The sequence below is a fragment of the Hypanus sabinus genome, chromosome 10 (genome assembly GCF_030144855.1).
Source record: "Hypanus sabinus isolate sHypSab1 chromosome 10, sHypSab1.hap1, whole genome shotgun sequence".
Classification (NCBI taxonomy): Eukaryota; Metazoa; Chordata; class Chondrichthyes; order Myliobatiformes; family Dasyatidae; genus Hypanus; species Hypanus sabinus.
Window position 1 is genome coordinate 60,597,191 of NC_082715.1, and position 23,814 is coordinate 60,621,004.

A 23,814-nucleotide genomic window follows, 5' to 3' on the forward strand; every position below is an offset into this window, starting at 1 on the left:
TGAAAATGAAATGATTTCACCATTTCAAAAAGTTAGTAATACCAAGGATTTGAAGGTATTGACAAAATATTGATAAATCGTTTTGAATGTTGCAATGAAATGTAGATAAGTAACTAATACACAGCTTTACAGTACTGTAGCAGTTTTTGCAGTGTTCTAGTTTGTTCTGTATTTCATTTAAATACATAATTTGTTACTCAGTTTGTCTTTTTTGCGCTCTTAACTATTTCCACGAAATTACGGCTAAATGAGGCAGCTGTGTAATTGGGCCAAAATGTACTGGTCCCAATTAACAGGAATCTACTGTATTTTAATTACACACAAGGCTTTGAAACAGAAGGACTTGAACCAACTTGTGAAATGCAAGCATGATAACCAACTCTTGTCACTCTTAGATGGGAGGCAAGTTTCTTTTAAAATCCAGAGGCAAATTAAACTAATTAAAAGTGTAAAAATTAAAAGATAGATGCTGCCTAGCCTGCTGTGTTCTACCAGCATTTTGTGTGTGTTGTTGCTTGAATTTCCAGTATCTGCAGATTTCCTTGTGTTTGCTAATTAAAAGTGTTCCTGCTTTCTGGTAATGAAAGCTATGTAAATAATTAAAATCAAGCAAGAAATGTAACCATCACAAAATGCCCAACACCTGACTTCCAACACTGTAAAAGAAAAAAAAACTTGTCTTAGTTGAGCAACTGAATTTAATTATTGAGATGGAATTGATTCTTGGCCAACAGGTTAAAAGTAAAATGTAACTGAATAGGTTTTTTCGACACTACAAATATCAGGCTCTTGTTAATATACTGTAGCAGTTTTAAACAATTCTCAGATGAAACAATATTACATTTAAAAACAGGCAAGATTTCCACCTCTTAAGCTAAGAGCTTCACATATTAATTTCTTTTTCCACTATCCTGGATGAGATATTCCCCCAGCACCCACCTATTTTTTTCCCATATCAAGAAAGAATTTCCTTTCCAGGAGTGGGGTGGGGTAGTTTGATGGGAAATGCTTTAAGAATGGATACCAAGAAGGGAATAAAATTAGATCTAAATAATTTACACTAATTAACATTTATTGTATTTCAAAAGCAAATGAAGGGTTGCCTCCACATATTGACCATACCTAATCACAATGCATTGCCTTCGGGTTAGAAACTGCAATATTTCCCAAATGTAACTCCTCCAGTGACAGCATTTCACAATGGGTATAGCAATCAGATGTTAAACTGTGTAATTGAGAAGCTTAAAACAAAATTAAGAGTCATTGCTTTCAGTCAAGTGTTCTGATAATTATAGGCACCATATTCAGAGGGGACAACAATTGACAAATATTGACAAAAAATACAACTGTGATTATGAAAAAAAGGATGTGAGGAAAATAATGTTTTATCTGTCAGATGCATAGAAGTGCAGAGTAGCTCCAGTTTAAAACTGAATACATATGAAATTCAGAATTCATTGCTAACCCAAAACAAATTTAATATGTTTTGGTGAACTTGGCTGCAAGTTATAATTGATATCTCAGAGTACTGAACTTATTCAAGTCACTTCACTACAGATGTATTTTTGCTTTGATCCCCACTACAAGACATTCAACAATTATTTAGATCTTTTCTACTTTAAATCAAATTAAGTCTTGAAATAGTAATACAATCTCTTCACTGGATGCAATTTTTAAAAAAAAATTTAAATTTTGTATTTCAGACAAGACATGAAACAGGAATCTCGACTCTTCATACAAGCATTTATCCAGACACCAAGAATCAATACCAAAGATTTCTTTCAACCAACATACCCAACACATTTATCTACTTTGCTATTTATAGAACCTTCTTTTGGTAATCAGCTACAGTGTTCACTTGCATTTTAATAGCTCTTCAAAAAGGATTGTTTTGTCTTCTAAACAAGAAAAAAAGCATTATAGACTCAAGTAGAATTTCACAGTGGTTACTTTTGTGATCTATCACAGAGGGCTAGATTAGAGATGCAAGTAAAAATCTAAATTCTGTGCTGGAATGCAGTGACAGTATTTTGTTTCAGGAGGAGATGGAATAAAATGTTGGCATCAGTACTAACAATTGTGAAGCAACCACAGTGCTAATAAAATGTGAATTGGTTCACTATGTCATTAGGTACAGAAACCCAATTTATTCAGTCTGATCTACAACCAAATTCAGATCTAACTCAGAGCCCCTGAAGTGGGGTTCAAACCACAATCAAAATACAATAATGACCACTGAGCATCAACTTCCTTATATGAGAAACAAATCTAACAAGTCTATCCCACAAAGTTTATTTCTTATTAATAACCAGGAGTTGTGGCAAGATAGAGTTATTCCACAAGCTCAAGCCTGACAATGTCACGCAGGCAGATCCACCAGCCAATATCCCAACACTCTGTCCCACTCACAGTAAAATGATACACCTTTGAGAGGAGGTAGTTTTCAGTGAATGTAGCACAAAATCTCATGAACACGAAAAAACAGTAAGAGACACTAAAATACTAGATGCTGAATTTGGGACCTTTGCCTTGCTCTAGGGAAAAGCTTTCATTATAATCTACCACCCCCTCTCAGCTATGAAATCTCACCCCTCAATAACTTCCTCATTAACCGGGGAAGCCCTACATCAGGAAAAGTGCTGGGTGGGGGAGGGGGAAAATTACAACGGGAAAGGGAAACAACAAAGCATCAATGGATTTTTTGATGAATGATATCAATGAGGGCTCAGCAGCAGAACTACTGACCAAACACGTGGATTGTGAAGGGCATTACTGCCAAGCCAAGTTTGTGGCAGATGATCAAAGCACTGAGTTAAAAATGGGAAATGACCCGTTTCCCCCACACCTGTGTTTGTTCACAACTGAAATGGGAGATGCCACTGTATATTTAGCGCCCTGTATGCTCGTGAGTCAGTCAAGGATGCTTTCCATTGTGTAGTCTACCAGCGTCAGCATGCCAATTCTTCTGATTCAGTGCAGATTTGATAGCACAACACAAGGCATCTTTGAGACATGATGGGTCATCAGAAATAATAATTATATTCCACCAAGAATCATTAATCATGAAAGGCTTATCCTTTACTGAACCATTATCACTAACTCAATTGATTCAATGACTATTAAAGAGTATACCAGGAACAAAATAGTCATAACTAAAAAGGTGCAAAACTAGTGACACAACAACAGTAATCCACAGCTACGGAAGCAACACAGGTAGGAGAATAAAAAAAAATCCATAGCAATATATTAAAGATCCATGGTTTGCAGGATACAATCATGAATGGTGATGAACAATTAATCCCCAAGCTGGGGTGAGTCAAATATTCCTGTCCTCTGCAATAAAGAAACCGAGCATACTGTCAATATTAGGCTTAAGCAGCCACATTTATCCTCAGACAAATGCTCAACAGAAAATCAGAGCTGCTTCCGAGTGTTCTACAAGCCATTCTTCATCCAATTCCATTGACTCCAGCAACAGCAAGGAAATGGTAAAGTGCATTTGAAAAAGGGAATTGCTGTCAATTGTAGCACTGTAAACTTGTGCTCTAGAACCAACAATACCACAAACCACATAAACAGTTCTAGTATAATTACCAAACTGGATTGGAAAATGCCCTAGTACATCAGGTTGACAAAACAGACAAACCAAACCAGCAGGATGCCCAGACAGCCCAAGATCAAATCAACAAAGTGATGCAAAGCATCTTTCACAGGCTACACAGCTGCAATCATGAAACTTCAAGCGGCATTTACCAATGCTCAGACTGAGTTCAGATTGGTTAACTTACTTTCAATAGCTCCATTAATATCAGAGAATATATGGAATATACAACCTAAAATTCTCATTCTTTGCAGACATCCAAGAAAACAGAGTGCCCCAAAGAATGAGCGACAGTAAAGAATTTGGAGCCCTAAAGCTCCCTACACCGCGCCCCCCCCCCCCATGCACAAGCAACAGCAAAGCAACAAGACTCCCCCCCCCACTTACTTAAGCAAAATAAAGCATCAACACCCTCCACCAACCAAAGCCCCCCCCCCCCAAGAATGACCAATGATCTGCAGTCTAATCATTCACCCGACAATTCGACATGGCACAGGCTCTCTCTATCTCCCTAATAAAGGGACAGAGATGTATCACCCTTCCACACCAAGAGGGAAGACTTAAGCAAAACAACTTGCAGATTTATGGTGTTAAAGTCTGCCACGTCACTCCCTGCCCCCACCCCCGAGTTTTCCGACTCGATAATCAGCAAAAGGTTCTCCCCCAAAGGGAGAGCCTGACTGATTCACAGAGTACAGAACTGTTGCTCCAGATATTCCTTTTTCTCATACAAACTACATACAACAAAATATAAATTTGTAGGCATACATGGGTAGCACAAAGAAATCAAAATCAATTTGAAAAGGGGGTGGTGCCGATGGTTCAGTATAGATCAACACTCTCACTGGAGTTCCATGTACAGTTTCTCAGATTGTAAAGCATTCTGCACCCACAAGCTGTAAGATTTGGAAAAAATATCCAGAGATTAAATAATAATACTAAATAACAAAGTAGACCTGTGGCACACAAGAGCCAGGAAAGGCCATTGACAAACTGGAAATGTTCAACAACATCCTATGAAGTTCAATGGCATAATTAATATGCTTAAGAAAATATAATGTACTAACTAGAAAGGTAACTGGTTCAGTGATAAATGTCGTATTGCCCCTGGAATTCCATAGTAATTGAGGCTTTTCACAATCAACAAAGTAAAATAAGGAGTGTATAGTAACACTCTCCACTTTCCTGGATGTGTTCAGCTCCTCCAGCACAAGACAGAGTACCCTTCAGGACAAATATCTACGGTGATGAAGTGCTTTGAGGGGTTAGTTATGGCTGGAATTAACTCCTGTCTAAGCAAGGACCTGGACCCACTGCAATTTGCCTGTCACCATAATAGGTCTACAGCGGATGCGATCGCATTGGTTCTTCACATAGCCTTGGATCACCTGGACAGTGCCAATACTTTGGTCAGCTGCTGTTTATTGACTACAGCTCAGAAATTAATGCCAATCATTCCTACAGTTCTGATCAAAAAGCTCCAAAACTGGGGCCTCTGCAACTGGATCCTCATTGGAAGACTACAGTATGTGCAGATCACAAATAACATATCCACTTTGCTGACAATGAACACTGGCACTCCTCAAGGATGTGTGCTTAGCCCATGAAACTACTCTTCCCCTCCGCCATCAGATTTCTGAATGGACTTTAAACCCATGAACATTCAGTACTTTTTTTTTCTCTTTTTGCACTATTTAATATATATTTACTGTAATTTACTTTTTTTTATGTACTGCTGCTGTGTAACAAATTTCATGACATACGCTAGTGTTATTAAACCTGTTTCAGAACTATAATGCATCAAATCCACTTTGACAGGTCCTCCCAAATCCATTAATTCTACTCCCTGGTATGAATTGGTAGGATGATTCATAAAAATATCATCTTCTCCACACCACCCTGACTTTGAAGTATATTCTCTCTGCTCTATTGTCGCTGTTTTAAAAATCTTGAACTTTCTATCTAATAGCATTGCGGAGGTATGTTCACCATAAGGTCTGCACCAGTTCAAGATTATAGCTTCCAACCACTTTCTGAAGTACATTTCGAGATCATCAGTCACCACAGCAACCAATTTACATGTACAAATTAAATCATAAAAAAGTGAAAACAAGGAATCTATAAACTTTGTTTATCCCATCCTTATTTGATAAAAGCTTCCAATACAATAGCAAGGTTAAAATGTTCTCTAAAATTAGTTTGTGAAAATTAGTTTACAAAAATTGTGTATCAGAAGTATTTACATGATAAAGACTTCCACATAATTGATTGTGTCCATACTTACATACCATGCATAACAGATATGACCAAGTTATTTTTGTAATTAAATATTAACCACAAATTAGAACAGATGGCCTGGTTGGGATTGAATGAAGAAGAATGTAGCAAATATGTCAAAAATGTGATTACAGACATATACAAAGATCATTGTTTAACTAAAAGGACAGCTACTTTACTAAATAATAAAAGTATATTTGTGAGTATGTATCACTGTGTTTGACTACAGAGATAATCTTTAGAGTAGTGGTTTACAAAGTGACAATGTCCCCTTGCCTGGGGACAGTGTGAGTTTTAACAGAAGGGCAGTAAAGATAAAGGAGTTGGTTAGTAGCAAGGGAGCAGCCGAAGGATTACAGACTTAAATTTAATAAATGAATTACTCATTATTAGCATTTAATCCTTAGTGCCTCATAATTGATTACAATGATCATGTAACCACCTCATCTCTTGCTAGTACATCATACTCTTAGACTTCACTTGAAGCACATTACAGCTGTTGAAAAGCAATCTGACACTTTGGTATTTGGCATGAGAAACCTGAACTGAAGAAATTGTGTTATTTCTGAGCCTGGCCTGGCCCACACATTACTGCCATTCATCATCATTAGTTAGTTATCATAGTGTTAACATCATAGTGTTAGTATGATTCCCATACTCTAATCATGTAGTAGCACATTTCCTGGATGGCATTCAATGGGGTAAATGCCCTTTTGAATGGTCTTGACTGCATTTTTCTAGCCCATGGCCCAAATGAGATATTGCTGCCCCACTTTATGAACCTTCAGGCAGAGAGTCAGGTTTCGGCTGAGCTATAATGATATCATAACTTTCCCCTTTACTGACTGCAGCGCTCGAGTTTGGACTTAAACAACTAATCGTGGCCGTCAATCCAAGATGAAGATGGCAGAAGCAGACTAAATGAGAAAGAAGTGTAGACAGTATAGTGTGGGTATCTGAAATACGGATTTATACCAGCACCAAGCAACCAACAGCAGCTAACGTCCCTGTTGTGTGCAAATGTTTTTTTTCAAATGAGGCAATATTTGCCAGTAAAGTACTTCACAAAAAAAATGATGATAGTTTGATTCATACAACATTTCATTGCTCACTGTTAAATCTAGAAAGCCCCAATACAATTGGAGAAGATCTAATTCTTCCAGCACAGTAAGAGAGGCTCTGAGTATGGTTTTGTACAAGTCTCCAGACCAAACAATTGAAGTGATTCTGCTCAGTGACAACTCTGTTCAAAATGAATAAAAGAAATGCCTGAGAATGTGGAAGACACATTGTGCAACATACTTAGGACAACAGAATTTGCCCTCCAGTCTGATGAGTCAATTTTGTCAAGCGAGGAATCTTTGCTTCTTGGTTATGTTCAATTCATAGAAGATGAAAGCCTGGTTCAAGAGCTGTTATTTGTAAGGGTTTTAGAGACAGTTACAAATGGGGTATCAATATCTTGAATTGCTGAGCAGTCTTCCAAAGTGAAGTGCATTCCACTCACCAACATTCTTGCTTGTGCAACAGATGGGGCACCTCGGTGGGGCTATTTCTTTCTTGAAAAAAGCTGTACCTGACATATTTATCATTCACTGTATAATTCACAGACATCATCTTGTCCCAAAAGAACTAAGTGCTCAGCTGTACAATAATTAAATACTATCAGAGAAATAAATAAAATCAAGTCCCACACTCCTAATTTGACTCTGCCCAGGGCTTTGTGTTGTGAAAGATGAACAGTTCGAAAGCTTGCTGTTGCACACAGAAGTCAGATGGCTCTCAAAAGGAACTGCCCGAGATGCTTATAATGCGATTTTTGAAACTGATAAAATTCTTCAACACTTTGAATGCTTCATTTATTCATTAACTCAAGACTATCAGGCATGACATTGCTTATTTGTCAGAATTATTTGCAAAGTTTAATGAAATCAATATTCAATTACAAGGAATTTTATCAAAGTCAAATCAGTCATCTCCACATTTCTGTCCAAGTTAACCAAGTACACCAGGCATTGCAACCTTTTCCAATTTCTGAGCCTCTGAGTTGGAAGAGCAAGAAAGAATACTAGATGATGATTATCAAGTATACTGTGCCCACCTGGGTGAGCTGAATGAAGACATGTTAGACAGATTACAGGATCTTCCCTCAATTCAAATTCCAGACTGAGTAATAAATCCATTCCTGTACAATTGTAATGAGGAAGGATGGAGGAAGAACTGATCTCACTAAAAATTTGACTGAGCTGAAGCAGAGGTTCAAGAAAATCATATCAAGACTTTTGGTTTGTTGAAATATATCTCCAAACGGTATCCTGCACTGTGGAAAAAGGTCAGAATGTTCTTTACTGCATTTTCAAGATCATATTTAGTGAAGCACAGTTTCAATGCAATTTTCCAACTTCTTTCAAAGCAATGAAACAAACTGTAAATTACTGAAGGTGGGGATCTGAGACTTCTGAGTGATATTCAGTCTGATGTTGAGAAGCTGATATCACTGCACCAAGCCAATTCACTGAAAGGTGAAAAAGCACTGAAGAGTTGGACTACTGTACACTAAAACTTGCTGAAAATTGTTTTACACTTAAATAAATAACTTTATTTGCAGATTTGAATAAATTTTGTAATTATTCACTACTGCTTTTCCTATTTTCTTTCACTGTTCATCATAAATCAAATTTTTTTTATAGTTTTTATGTAATGACCAGAAAGGGAGTGGGGAACACTGTGGATGTGGTTGGGAGCCAAGGGGATGGTAACCCAGAAAAGTTTGGGAACCACTGTTTTATTGCGTCTTGGGCATAAGACCAGACTGGTGTCCATATTAAGTCTTGGAATACACAGTTTCAGCAATGGATTGGGGGGGGGGGGGGGTGGGGGGTGGACTGTGGTAGTGTCATACTGAATGAATCACCTGCATGTATAAATAATTTAAAACTATCATTACCAATAATTTCACATAATACAAAACAGTAATTAAATAGGATTTTGAAATTCGTTACTTGAAAGACTATTTCAAAAATACCATTCAGTAATTTTGTTTAACGCGGAAACAATTTCAAAAACATTAAAGAATAAAACATCTCAGTACATTTGGGTTTGCCACATTTCGAAACTTCCCCGATCTAATAATTGTACAATTCAATGTTATCAAGCATTTGCTTCAAGTGAAGACGTCTTAAACCAGAGGTTACGATTAATCGTTGAGTACTGGTTACAAAAAGGCACAAGAAGCCAACGAACATTGAGTCCACATGTAGCTAATGAATGATAGGCACAACTGCTCAATAACTTTATGGTTTATATTTATTTTAATTATCTACATTTTTGGCATATGTTCTAACTTGACAATGGGCTGAAACTGGTGATAGACTGTAAATGACCCACACCCAAAGCTCCAATACCTCCCCACCCACTCCCAAGGAAAATAAACTATGCAACCATACACAACCTCCTAACAAAACAAGGGCACGTTGCTCACTAAGGAAACTGAAGATGAAATGGGAGAGCAAGCGACGACCCCAAGCTCATTGCGATATTTAAATGCAAAGCAAAATCTCCTGCTTCGCACTAGTTTTTAAAAGAGGGGAGGGGCTGCAAAGTGGATCAAAACATCATATAACATCGAATTAACAACTGTAACGGGGGAAATCCGAATGCATTAAAATGGAAACAGATTTAACTCTTGGGCAAGCAATGGGCTGTTGCGGTAGTTAAACTGCAAGGTTCCAGGTACTGGCTGCCGCCACCGCTACTGCTACTACTCCTCCCCGGGCCGAGCACACAACTTGAGCCGGGCTGCCCTGCAAACTTCTCAAGGTCGGGTCAGTGAGCGCGGCGATGAGTAATGGTCATCCACCCAAATGTACCGAGCTTCACCTACCTGGTCGACGGATAGGTTAATGGCCTCGCTGAAGGGCTGCAGCAGAGTGGAGCCCGTGTTGCCGCTATTGCTACTCGAAGCCATGTTTGACAAGCGAATGCCGCCTGCTCAAAGCCATAGCAGCAGAACCCACCCCTCGCGACCAATCAGACCGCCCCGTGCCCCGCGCCAACGCTCATTGGCCCAGTGCAGGAGAGGGCGGGACCCCTCTGTGGGTATTAACAGGAGAGCCCCCGCTTCCCCATTGGCTAACAGGGCTGTTAATCGCTTCGTGTCATCGAAGGGAGCGGTGGATCTCAGCGAGGGTGGTACGTTCATGGTCTTCAGAATTGCATGAATGAAGACAGCTGTAACGTGTGGCACGTAAGAGCTGTTGACCCATATGGGATCTTGGAAAGGCTGGGAACTTAAATTCTCTTCATTGGACAATTTCCATCCTTACTTCTACTAGACATTTTGTTTGATATTCGTAATGATGTGAATGTGCGAAGAAGGTTGGGAAGAAAATTGTGAAAACGATAAATTAAGGTGATTCGGTTTAAATGTCTAAATTATGTGTTTATGTTTATGATTTATTTATTTATTGTGTTTTCCCTTGAATGTTCAATTGCCTTTAACTAATTTCTTCCGAACCACTCGCCTAGAATCTGCTGAAGAGTGGCACCTTGTGGCGTGCTAATTTGGCAGATTTCCCCCCTTCCCACCACCGCCACCCATTTTCCCCTCAACCTGAAAATGTCAAAGCTACGTTTTGTGGATGACAGGATCAAAAGAACTTCTGAAACGCCTTTGAACGTCACTTCAGGGAATACATACATCGAAACATTCATTGAAATGCGTCGTTTGCGTTAACAACCAAAACGCCCAAGGATGTTCTGAGGGCAGCCCGCAAGTGTCGCTGCACATTCCAGTGCCAAAATAGAACCCAACATCGGACGAACCAGGTTCAAATAAGGCGGAGGAATTAGAGTTCAAGAAAACAAAGAAGCAATGCGGAAAAGAGATTTTAAAAAAGCACTCATCTTGGAAAGCTCTGAGAATTTACTAGATGTAGGCATGAAACTCCACTACTTCAACTGTGCATCCCTTGACTGACGAGGTACATGTTTTAACAAAATAAACCTTATTCATAATAAAAAATATTTCCAAGAATAAATCGTATAATTTACATTCGAAGTCAATACTCTCAGTGCATTCCTGCACATCCATAACACTGCTGGCACTCACGTGGCCCCCTTTGTGATACACTACGATAACCGAGGGCTTTCTCCCCAACCACGCCCCTCCCTTTCCAGTAACAGAAGAGCCCCACACTTTCCCTTGCGGTGGCTGCCCTGACGTTCCAGTCGGCAGCATTCCTCCACGGCCCGCAGGGGTTCCAAAACTGGGGTCCACTGATTCCCTTGTTTAACGTTATTGGTCCGTGGCATAAAAGAGGTTGGGAAACCCTGCTCCACGGACAGCCTGATGTGCTGACGGACCGAAGGGCATCTTTCACCAAGCGGATGATCTGCCAGCAGCACTTGAATTTCATCTCCGTGGCAATCCCTGGGAAAAGAGACCCTTCTGTCGCGCAGCTGCTCGGGATGAAGAGCGACACAGAACCATTGCAGTATTCTCCACGCGCTCTTCACAGACAGCAAAGTGAGCCGCGGGCTCTTCCCCACTATAGTCATCCCGCGGGCAGCGCCCTGTAGAAACGATACTCTGGGTATGCCGGGAGAGCTCCTCTCAGGGCCAGCCAGGCAGAGTCGTAGTGCCTGTAGGTGAGGTCTGGCGATGGGGCATTCCGCCTGATGGTCTGGGCAGTCTGCTCAGGGAACCACCAAAGTCCATCTAAGCCTTATCCTGCTGTGTCTGCAGGACGTTCCATGTTGACCACAGCTTGATAAGACTTTTAGTTAAAGTTGTTGGCGAGAACTTTTTTCCACATTGGATAGGACGTTCCGTACTGACCACAGCTTGTAGTTAAAGCTGTTGGTCGCTGAGAACTTTCCCCACAACGGTAAGGTAGAGCGGCAACGTCCGGCTGACTGTGACATTGCGCGGCAACGGGGCCAGACCCATCCTTCCCAACACTGGGGACGGATAGGATCTCGGCACGTGATCGTACTTGGTGCCCATGTATTTAGGTTCCATGCAATCCGAAGAAGCTACACACGAAGGTGGTCATTATGAGGGTGACAGTGCGTTCGATTTTGCCCCCGTTGTCATGGAACTTGTGACCCGTCTGATCCACCCCATCCTGGATCCCCAGATGAACCTGAAGACGGCTCGGGTGAATCGCCCGCCCTCCAGGCTGTTACATGTCGTGATTGTGACCGGAATTTCTGCTGGCGCTTCCACTGGAAAGAATGTTGAGACATGGGACTCGGGTTGCTTCCTGGCCGGTGTAGTTTGTCTGCGATTGTCGGGAAGAAGCAGCAGCTGTTGTACAAACTGACGGACAGCCCAGATACTGTGATCTCAAAGCCTCTGTGTAGTAATGGGGAGGGCAGAGGTTGGGTTAGCGTCATCACGCAGCGGGACTGACATTAACCATCTCGCTATATAATGGCCCTTCTCGGAGGTGATAAAAATTGCTACCTCCCAATGTCTTGCCTATCTGTTGTGCCCTCCCGACACGAAGCGCGCACTGCCCTGGGAAATCTCCCTGTGAAGCGTTTTGCAGCGGAATACGGTAGAGGGATGGAAAGACTGCAGTTGTCAGCATATCCAGTTGGTGGTGATGGTGAACACTGTAGGATCCAGGCAGTCCATCACTACGTGGAACCAGTACATCGCCCCCCCCCCCCCCCCCATCTCAGCATTGAGTTGCTGTTCCGCTCCCCCGGCTCGCCCAACGCCAGAAATCACAGACAGTCTCTGCACACCAGTGAGGCGGGGGCACTTCATCACAGGATTTCCAGCAAATTCCTGACCCAGCAGCAAACAGCAACTGGAGTTCACACTGTTCCTGTCATGGCAAACCTGTGCGGCAAGTCCCAGTGCATTGGGCTCCGAAGTTTCTAGAACACCTATAGTTGTTAATTGTTGCCTTAACTGGAGTCGTTAAGTCTTCCTGTTTTCTGTTTAATCTTGTCAAGTTTATTTTGATTGGCACCTGTTTTCCACATACTGTGATCATTTAAAACAGACTCCTGATTAGCACTTATCATGGGGTCCTTGTTCCAATAATGATTTGACTCAAGGAGTCGAGTTCATTCTTATGAACTCTTGTTTCCGTCTCTACACAGGAGTCTGTCATTCCTCCACGCCTGGGTCCTGTCATCGCCAGCGACAACCCCTTGCTGCCAGGTTCCTGCAATTATAGCAGCAGGAAACCAGGAGTTTATCCCAGATTCCCAACCCAGCAGTGCTGTTGGTAGAACATCAGGGGTCCCCAGTCTCTTTGTGCCATGGACCAGTGCTATTAAGTAAGGGGTCTGTGCATCCAGGGTTGGGAACCCCTACTACAGCTGATTCCATTATTCTCTTGTTCCTGGGAGTGCAAACTGAGAACTAAGATGCAAGTGTGCTTATGAGTTGATGTTAAACATATGTCCTGTCTCCTTTCTCAGATGGATGCAGAAAAAAATCCTGTATTGTTTTAAAGGATTGAGCAGTATCCCTGGTTAACACAAGTACTGGATAATTTTTTATTCCTTGAATATGTCAATAAAACACAAATTCAAAATACTACAAGTGGTCTTCAAGTCAAATGGCATCTTTGGAGATAGAGGAACAGGTGTTAATGTTGCTTTTCTATAATTTGTTTCATATGGGTGGGCATTGGGAGTGGAACCCAAAGCAAGACACAGACACTGAACTACCAGGAACAGAACTAGGTGAGAGAAGGAAGCAAGGGAAGTCAGGAAGAAAGGACACTGGACACAAGACAGGCCTGGTACGAGACAAGGGCTCAGGGCCTGGGCTAGGACTGGAGGATAGCAGAACCAGGACATGGAACTGGGAGCCAGGAGCTTGGGCTTGGACCCCGAGCCAGAGACTGGACAAGGACCTAGAACCTGGGTCTTGACGGGCTCGGACTCCAGAACAAGGCGAGGACAAGACATGGCTACAGGACGAGGAGAGGCACAGGACTGGATGTGAAACTCATGGACAGGACAAGAAAACCCCAGCACAGGATGAAGGAATCCCAGCACCAGGCTGTGCAAGGAACTCCTGGGCTGGGTGAGGCACATCGACAAGACGAGAACACAGATCCTGGGTCGAGGGAGAACAGGAACGCAGAACAGTCGAGGGAGGCAGGAACATGGAACACCGAGCTGGGATCTCTCCTTGGGTACAGGACGTATGGCTGGGACGCATTACAGAACAGAGCCAGGACCCCTCCTTGGGTACAGGACATAGGGCCAGGACTCATTACACAGAACACTGAACACAACAAGACAGTTGCCAACACTAGGTAGCAGCAAAACAGTCAGACCTACCTAGCAAAGGCATGGACACAGACAGTTCCAAACAGGGCAAGGCTCCAGAGGGAAGGAAGGGAACAGTCCAGCCTCAGGGTAACAGCAATGACAGCCTGACTTACCCAACAGAGGCAAGGACCAGGAGGGACAGATCCCACCATAGGGTCACAGCAAGGACAGCCTGACTTACCACACAGGGAGGAGGACAGGATACCAACAGGGCAAAGTCACACAGAGGCAAGGAGAGGTTACTGACAAGACAAACCCCACAGAGACCAGGAGAGGTTACTGACAAGACAAACCCTGCAGAGACCAGGAGAGGTTACTGACAAGACAAACCCCGCAGAGACCAGGAGAGGTTACTGACAAGACAAACCCCGCAGAGACCAGGAGAGGTTACTGACAAGACAAACCCCGCAGAGACCAGGAGAGGTTACTGACAAGACAAACCCCGCAGAGACCAGGAGAGGTTACTGACAAGACGAACCCCGCAGAGACCAGGAGAGGTTACTGACAAGACGAACCCCGCAGAGACCAGGAGAGGTTACTGACAAGACGAACCCCGCAGAGACCAGGAGAGGTTACTGACAAGACGAACCCCGCAGAGACCAGGAGAGGTTACTGACAAGACGAACCCCGCAGAGACCAGGAGAGGTTACTGACAAGACGAACCCCGCAGAGACCAGGAGAGGTTACTGACAAGACGAACCCCGCAGAGACCAGGAGAGGTTACTGACAAGACGAACCCCGCAGAGACCAGGAGAGGTTACTGACAAGACACACCAGCAACAACCCTCAACCCCCGGGGGCCTCTTATATTCCTGGCCCCAAGATGAGAATCAGGTGCCTACGATTAAGCCCAAATGAGACGAGGGACAGCCGGAAGACCCGGAGTCTGGAGTCCACGAATGGACCGTGAGTTGGAACGCGGACTTCACAGACCAGACCTTGACAATTTGGGTATAATCATTTCACTCTCTGTGGGAAGTGACTGTTTATAATTAAGCTGCCAAGTTTCATATTTAACAGTTTTGTGAAAAAGTATACCTTCATTTGCTGTACAGTAGTTTGAAACTTCTGAACAGTAGTTCAGAATTCTAGCATCTTGAACAGTGCTCCATAAATGAATATAAGAATTCTTACATCAGAAAGACCCAAAATTCTACAATGAAATTCTGCAGTACAATAGCATAATTCAACAATCCCATATTCTGGGCTTCAGGCAGCACATGTAGAAGGTCGCTGTGATCCAGAGTGACTGTGGCAGCTGAAAATGGGAAGTTATAGAGTTGATGTCATAGCTAATCTTAGAGGGACTGATGAACCAGGGCATGAGCTTGTAGGAGTCAGTGCATAGGGGCACGTCTCAGGTGGACAGCCAGATACAGTCTCCTAGCCAGAGTAGTCTGGATGCAAACAGTGGTGGTTGTAGGTGTGGTTGGCAGCTAGGATGGCCCTCCATGTCCTCTTGCAAGCATTCCTGCATTGGCGAACCAGGGTCCTGGTGCTTGGGACCTCCTCCTTTGGCTCCTCTGAAAGGAACAATGGGCTTCGTAGCGGTTGATCAGAGGGTGACATAGCCATGGCAGAAGTGTGTAGATTGTGGGATGGTTCGGTCCAGAGCAGATATTCCTTCCATGTGGAAGGGATAGAGGCAACGAAGCAACACAGAAATTTCTCCACTTGCTGATTGGCTCATTCTGACTGTCCATTGATCTACAGATGATAGCCAAAAGACAAGCTCACTGAGGCATGGAGGAGGGAGCAGAAGGCTCACCAGAAGTGGGAGATGAATTGTTGGCTCTGATCCGACACAAAGACAGCACAACTTTCTCTGGATCCATAGTTATACCTTGCATTGCAAGGAAGTAACCCAGGAAGGAAATGACTGGGATGTGGAAATGGCATTTCTCTGACTTGCAGTAGACTTTGTCTTTGAGGACACACTGAAGATCTGAATGCATGTGACAGACATGGTCTTGGAGAAGGTGAAGATGTCAACAAGGTAGGTGAACATGTGCCTACGTTGCAAGTCTCTGAGGATTGCGTTGATGAAGGCTTGTAAATCTGCTGCATTGTTAAAAAGTCTAAAATGCATCACCAGGTATTTGTAGTAGCCAGTGGGTGTTATGAACTATCTTCCACTCTTCTTGATGTGAATCAGAAGTATGTGCTCTGCAGATCCAGTTTGGTGAAAGCAAACCCACAAACCCACAGACTGCTTTGAATGCAGTATCCATCAAGAGGAGAGAGTAGCAGTTAATGGTGATTTTGCTGAATTCACGGTAGTTGATGTAGGGATGACAATCCCCATCTTTCTTTTTAACATAGAAGAACCCTGCAGCAACTGGGGCCCAGGATGGTTGAATGAAGTCGTGCTGTAGCTCTTTGACAATGTAGTCATTCATAGCTTAGTTCTCAGGAGGGGAGAGGGAGAACAGGTGACCTCAGGGAAAACTGGTGCCCGGGAGGAAGTCAATTGCAGTCATGTGGTCTGTGATGTGGCTGGTGACTGAGTGCTGGCTTCCTTTTTACTGAAGTCAATGGTTAAGTCTTGGTATTCCAGTGGGAGTTTGGTGAGATCAAGAGTTTCTCCCTCTCCCTGGATTTACGAGTGAAGTAAGCTAATATTGCAGGCAGGTGGGTCCCCAACGCAACAGTGAACCAGACGAACAGCTGAAATGAGGGTCCATGAGTGGAGGGCCAGGGGTAACCCAAGATAAAAGGAATGTTGGGTCCTCCCTGACGCTCATGTGTGCTCTCTGACCATTCCAGACTCCAGGGAACATCCATCAATGGCCATGATAAAGAAGGGGTGAGAGGTCCAAGCTGCACAAAGCGTCCAGACCAGAAAGTTCCTACTGTGCAGAAATCTGTCAGAATCTCCTGTGTGTGTAGAGCTGTCAGGGTGTGGAGGTGGACAGAAAGTGCATCAGGGTATGCTGCTGGAACAAGAGGCTGGAGGGAGCTTACCAGGTAGAAGGCCCCTCCATCTCTACCTGGTCGTGCCATTTTCCCAGACGCAGTGGCCATTTGATGTGTGGGTAATTGCCGGTTCTGCTGTAAGTGCCCAAGTTGTTTCTCCACTGATGATCACACACTTGGGTGTTTAAGGGAGCTCTCCCTAACTGCATGGGTTGTGGAGGCATTGATGTTGAGGGTCCTTCAGTCTGAAATGGTTCCCAGAATGGAGCTGTGGTGCTGGCTGATGATCTGGAGGGTCGTTCCACAATACACTCGTTAATTTGGAGGTTCGGAGTGATGAGGCTTGAGGTTGGTGAGCATCTCCCAGGTAGACAGCTCGTCCTTCAAGCACTCCGAGAGGTCATGACGGTAATGGATTAGCAGACCTTCCGCATTCCAGCTGCATTCCTCTGAGAGGGACCCGAGTTCAACGTGTAATCCAGGACTGAGCACAAGCCTTGACACAGGCAAAGTATTTGACCTACTGCTTCCCCTCCACTTCCTAGATGGTCTAAAATCTGGCACACCTGTTACGAATGTGACGCAACTCTGAGGGGCTGAAGGGTACAAAGTCGCCCCCTCCTTTTTGAGAATCGCAAGATCGCTATTAATTTGGGTCTGGGACCCAGGAAATGAGAGAGAGACACACAGAATACACAAGGTTTGGAATGTGTCCTGGCTTCAGTGGAACGGAGCCACTGATAACGGCCATTGTCTCTTGGAGACTGAATTGTGTATTGAGTAATGTACTATTCATTGAAGCCCCTCAGGGGACAACCAGAGTGGGCTGGTTGAGGGATTGCATCATCCCAACCTGATTGACATCTGAGACCCCGTGAGTAAGGATAAAAGGGGGGTCTGGGGAACAACCCCTTTAGACACACCAGGAGAAATACTGGAAAGCCAGTGACAGCATTTAATAGCGACAGCCGGTGGGGGCTCGTGTGCATCCTCCCTTGCCTGGGTGGTGGGCTCACCACGGAAGAATGGTTTAGCTAAAGGAGAGGCCACAATTGAACGGCCATGACAACGAGACTCCGATGGATCGAAATCATAAAAGGAAAGCCGGCAAGTTTTTCTCTAAATCTCTCTCTCTCTCTCTCTCTCTCCAACAAATTGCAACCCAGTGGTCCCCAAAAGCTGCAGCCTGCATGAACTGAGTGAACTTTATATTTCCATCGACAATACATTATCCCCTAGACAACGATAGAGCTTATTTCTTATTGATTATTATTATACCCACACTTTTAGATTTAGTATTGACGACGTATATTATCTGTATATTTGCATTGATATTATTTTTGTGTATTTTTACTAATAAATACTGTTAAAAATAGTATCATCAGACTTCAACAGATGTCTCCATCTTTGCTGGTAAGTGACCCAGTGACAGGGTTCGTAAAACACCTCAGTAGTAAAACCTTCATACTGGTTGCAAGTGGGGATTTTATTGTCCCAGTTAGTGACAGCCCAGGTCAGAGCTTGCCCAGACAAGAGAAAAATGACAAAGGCAATCTTAGCCTGGTCTGTAACATACAGAGGTGGCTGGAGCTCAAAATGTAAGGCACACTGGGACAGGAAGCTTTAGATCCATGGAAGCATTTGGACACAGGAGCCCAGGGCTCTGAGGAAGGAGTTCCACTAGTGTGAGGTTGCAGAGAATTGATTGAGTGGCTGCAAATGGTCAATGTTTTCCTGCTGCTTCTGGATCATGTGCTCATGTTGACAGACAACTTCCTTTAGGCAAGCAAACTGCTGGGTTAGTTGCTGGTTCGCACATCTTGTCAGGAAATATGGAGGAGGCTTGACCCAAATGAATAACTGCAAAGTGGATTTAGCGGTGAGTGATGATTTTAATAATAAACCACAAAATAGGCAAGCGGAGACACTAAGCTCACAGGCAACAAGTCTAGGAGCAACTGGTTGGCCTAAAGAGTGAACAAGGATTGTGGAAGAGGGGTGTGTTTAAATAGGCTGCAGGTGTTGCATTGGAAACAAGTAGCAGGTGAATCCTGTTAGCTGGGTGGAGACTGGGAGGTGCCTGCCTGTGCAGGCCTGACACCATATACTCATTCAAAGTTTTCTTATAACTGGCTAGCATTTACCACTTCTGCTGACAGTTTGTTCCACACTTGCACCACCAAGGGATGAAGTTCCTCTCAGATTTCCCCTCAAGTATTTAAGTTCCCTGCCACCGCCCCCCCCCCCACTTTCTGCTTTCTGCAGGGATCGCTCCCTACACAACTGGTCCAGTCATCCCTCCCTACTGATCTCCCTACTGGCACTAACACTTCCAGGCAGAACAAGTGTTACACCTGCCCTCACAAATCCTCCCTCACTACCAGGATCACAAATAGTCCTTCCAGGTAGGTGTCACATCATCTGTGAGTCTGTTGGGGTCATATACCATATCCAATGCTCCCAGTGTGGCCTCTTGTATATCAGTGAGACCCAACATAGATTGGGAGACCACTTTGCTGAGTACCTGCACTCCATCCACCAGAAAAAACGGGATCTTTCAGTGGCTACCAATTTTAATTCCACTTCCCATTCCCATTCTGACATGTCCATCCATGGCCTCCTCTAATATTGCGATAGGGCATGCTCAGTTTGGAGGAGCAACATCTTAAATTCCTTCTGAGTAGCCTCCAACCAGATGGCATGAACACCAATGTCTTGAACTTCCGGTAATGTCCTCCCTCTTCTGTATTCCCCATCCCCCTTTCCATCTCTCACCTTATCTCCTTGCCTGCCCATCACCTCCCTCTGGGGCTCCTCCTTCCTTTTCTTTCTTCCATGGGCTGCTGTCCTCTCCTATTAGATTCACTCTTCTCCAGCTCTCTATCTCTTTCAACAACATTCACAGTTCTTTACCACTCCTCCCCCCTCCTGGTTTCACCTATCACCTTCTGTTTCTTCCTCCCCTTCCTTCTAACTCTGACTGCTCATTGTTTTTTTCTCTCCAGTTCTGCTGAAGGGTTTCAACCCAAAATGTTGACTGTTTACTCTTTCCCATAGATGCTGCATGGCCTGCTGAGTTCCTCAAGCATTTTGTGCGTGTTGCTTAGATTTCCAGCATCTGCAGATTTTCTCTTGTTTATGGTCCTCTTACTTATTTTTAAAAATTTTCCTTGGAAGTTCCAGGACATCATTTCACTTATGTTGTCAAATTTTTAGTTTATCAATCCCTAAAACTAAGTTATCCATTTTCTGCTGCCAATGTCATAATACTAATGATGTTTGTATACCTACATTACATCACAGCTGAGCAACATCTTAATTGTAACATTTGCATCTGAGTGTTCAATTCATTCTATAGTTTCACTCTCCCTATCTCTTTGAGCTGTTCCACACCTCCTGATAGCTCAGTCCTTCTCAGTAAAGAAATTTCTTTTCATCTGTCTTGAATGGGTAACCTTCCATTTTCAGATTGTGATTCATGGCTCTAAGCATCTAACCATGGAAATATCAGCTCTGCATTCACTTTGCCAAGCCCTATTAAAAATGTTCATTAAGATCACCTATCATTTTTTTGTTTATAGAATTAAAGCAAGGAGTTTCTTTTCTTGTACTCAAGTGCTAAAAGCTAACATTTACCTACCTAATTATGTATTTTGTTGTACCTGCATATTAATTTTCAGTGATTCCTTTAGATAGATACAACAAATTTATTCAAACACCAGTACCTCTCAATCTCTCACCATTTAACAAAATACGTTTTTGCTTTTACTACCAAAGTGGATGACCTCATTTATACCCCAGGTATCATGTTCTTGCCCATTAACTTATTTATAGAGGTGCCCCTGAAGCCTCTTGGCATTTTATTTCCTCATCCAAATGGCAGAGAAAGAAGAATATTCATTTTATGTGGTTCTTTTTCCAGCATTTTTGAAGTACCTTCTGAATTAAAAAGATTGGATTCCAGCAGAATGTCTGCTCTTCATGATAAACGAAGTCCTTTATACCACCAGCTTCAGTGTCTATCCAAGACTAAGATCACAACATCTGGAAGCTTGTCTAGGATATGTTCATGAGTCACAGCATGGCCAATGACTTAGCAGCTTACATCTGCTTAGATTGACAACCACAGGATCATAAATCTACAGAAGATAGCGAGGATCTGAAATGATAAAGAGTGTGAGTGTGTGTGTGTGTGTGTGTGTATATTGTTACGAACCCCGTAACTGGGTCACTTACCAGCAAAGATAGAGAGGTCCGTTGAAGTCTGATGGTACTATTTTTAATAGTATTTATTGATAAAAATACACAAAAGAATATCAATGCAAACATACAGATAATATACGTCATCAATACTAAATCTAAAAGCGTGGGTATAATAATAATCAATAAGAAATAGCTCTATCGTTGTCTAGGGGATAATGTATTGTCCGATGGAAATACAAAAGTCACTTTTAGTTCATTTAAGCTGCAGCGTTTAGGTTTGAGAGAAAGACGGGTTAAAACTTGCCCCAGTCCTTTTGTGATGTCAATCCTTCGAGAGTCGTTGGGAATTGGTTTCCCCGTTGTTAGCTAAAAGCCATTCGTGGTAAGAGCCTCCGGTTCCGGGGCAAATGGAACCGAACGCATGTGGCCTCCTCCCACCGGCTTCCGCTATTACGGGATCGCTAGCGTTTCTTCTGGTGCGTCTGAGGGGGCTGTTCCCACAGACCCTCTTTTATCCTGACTCACAGGGTCTCCGATGTCAATCAGGTTGGGGTGATGCAATCCCTCCCTCAACCAGCCCACTTTGCCTGAGGGTTTCCACGTAGCACAGTATTGTAATACACAAGTCCGTCTCCAAGAGACAATGGCCGTTTCCCGTAGCTTTATATCGCCGGGGAACAAGACATTCTGCACGTCCCTCTCTCATTTCCTGGGTCTCCTGACCCAAATCAATAGCGATCCTGTGATTCTCACAAAGGAGGGGGCTACCCCGCACCCTTCGGCCCCTCAGAGCTGTTGTACATTCATAACACCCCCTTTCTTCAAAGCGTTTTCACCAGCGGTGAAATGAAGTAGTACAGAGTCTTACAGGATTTTAGAATCTAACACAATACAAAAGCTTTTCCTTTTCACTACAGAGTAATACAGTTATACATTCAATTCAGCATCTAAACAATTAATGATTACAGTGTCACTTCCTTTAATATCTTAACATCTTGTACCTTACTAAAGTCTTGTAGCATCAGACTTCAGTTTAAGAGCCACCTATTTTTATTTCTTTCCTTCAGCAAACAAAAACTAAAGAGTTGTGATCTTAGCTTACGTAAATACTACAAAAGTTCATGCAAATACTAATCTTTCCGTTGCTTTCAAACTTAACAGGCAGGCTTCCATGGGGTTGTCTTTATTATTCACATGCTTTGTCGAAATCCCGTAAAACCAGCTTTTGCTATTTAAAAATGGCGTCCCCATTAACCCTCGCCTCTTTTCCGGTTAATCCCCATGTGGGGAGCTTGGGTACTCTGGTGAAATAGGCTTTCGCCCGCTTCTTTCATAGAAGTTATTTTATCAACACTGTGTCCCAAACTTAGACCATCTTCTGAATTTCCTCTCAATTCTTTAATTTTACACAAGTTGCTAGCTTTCTCTTCAGGACCCTTCAGGCTATTAGCTTTCAGTTCGAACTCTTTGTTCAAGCAGCATTTCAAATTCTGCCTTTTCACACCGCACTCTGGAATAACAATAGCATGGCCCCCCCCCCCCCCCCATCATCTTCCAACTCAATCTGTAAGTGATCCGCAGGCTTTAAATTTTTTTCATTCAATTTGGGAACTACATATTTCCCGTTTCCTTCAATAATAATATTTATCTCCCCACTTCTGGTGTCCACATTAACTTTTAACCCACCATCGAGCACAAACACCTGGGAACTCTCACTTCCCACTATTACCAAGGTTAACCTTTTCTTCACTGAACCATGTCTATCTGACCCACAAGGACGGCCTCCCCGTTCAACGGAATCAAATACCTCAGACTTTTTCTTAGCTCCAGTACTAGGTTCAGTACCACATGCATCCACATCTTGGACACACTCAAACGGGACATTTGCCTCTTCCAGGCTTTCAATACCCATACCCTATTCAAATTCTAAGTTCCCCTGATCCTCCCAGTTACTCTCTGGGCAACTCCCTTCTGGAGTAAACTCAATCCCGTGGGCTGAAATAACCTCATCTGCCAACCCGGCAGACTTCTTCAAGGTAATGGCATCCTTTTCATCTAGGACTGCCCTCATTTCATTATCGCGAACACCTCTAGCATTTTCAACCTCTTCAAACAGTTCTGCCAACCCAGACAGATCATCCAGGTCCAACCCTGACCTTTTAACAGCTCCAGCTGTTTCTCATCTTTATCTTCTGCCTCTAAAACTTTTCTCCTCGCTAAGGGCAGGTCTACCTTCTCTCCCTTACCCTCGTTCACTTTACTACTCTTCGTTTTACCACCCTCTAAACCCTCGTGGTACGGGGTCGGTAAAAACGTCTCTGCCAAATCGGAACTGGCCGGATTTAAACTGCTCCATTTCTCAGCTGCCTCTCTCGACATGCTGCAAGTGATCGCGCATGCAGGATAGATCTTGGAATCTAGGGGCAGGACCGCAACACTCACCGGCCGGCTTGTCAGCGTCATTGCTGCCCAAACCTTACCACCTGTTAAATCGTTACCGAGAAGGACAT

General features: G+C 43.3%; 2 protein-coding genes across 7 annotated transcripts in view; one reads left to right on the forward strand and one right to left on the reverse strand.

Annotated features, from left to right (window-relative positions):
• Positions 1-9,981, reverse strand: part of mboat2b (membrane bound O-acyltransferase domain containing 2b) — a 142,522-nt gene extending 132,541 nt beyond the window's left edge. For 2 of the 3 annotated variants that reach the window (XM_059981935.1, XM_059981933.1), the window contains exon 1: positions 9,762-9,981. In XM_059981935.1, the coding sequence (XP_059837918.1) occupies positions 9,762-9,845 (84 nt within the window). In that variant the 5' untranslated portion in view covers positions 9,846-9,981. The remainder of the gene's footprint in view (positions 1-9,761) is intronic. The other variant, XM_059981936.1, reaches the window with a different exon arrangement.
• A 169-nt stretch (positions 9,982-10,150) lies between these two features.
• Positions 10,151-23,814, forward strand: part of LOC132400697 (uncharacterized) — an 86,603-nt gene continuing 72,939 nt past the window's right edge. For all 4 annotated transcript variants that reach the window (XM_059981929.1, XM_059981932.1, XM_059981930.1 and 1 more), the window contains exons 1-2: positions 10,151-10,289; positions 15,899-16,181. The gene's annotated coding sequence lies outside the window, so the exon portion shown is untranslated. The remainder of the gene's footprint in view (positions 10,290-15,898; positions 16,182-23,814) is intronic.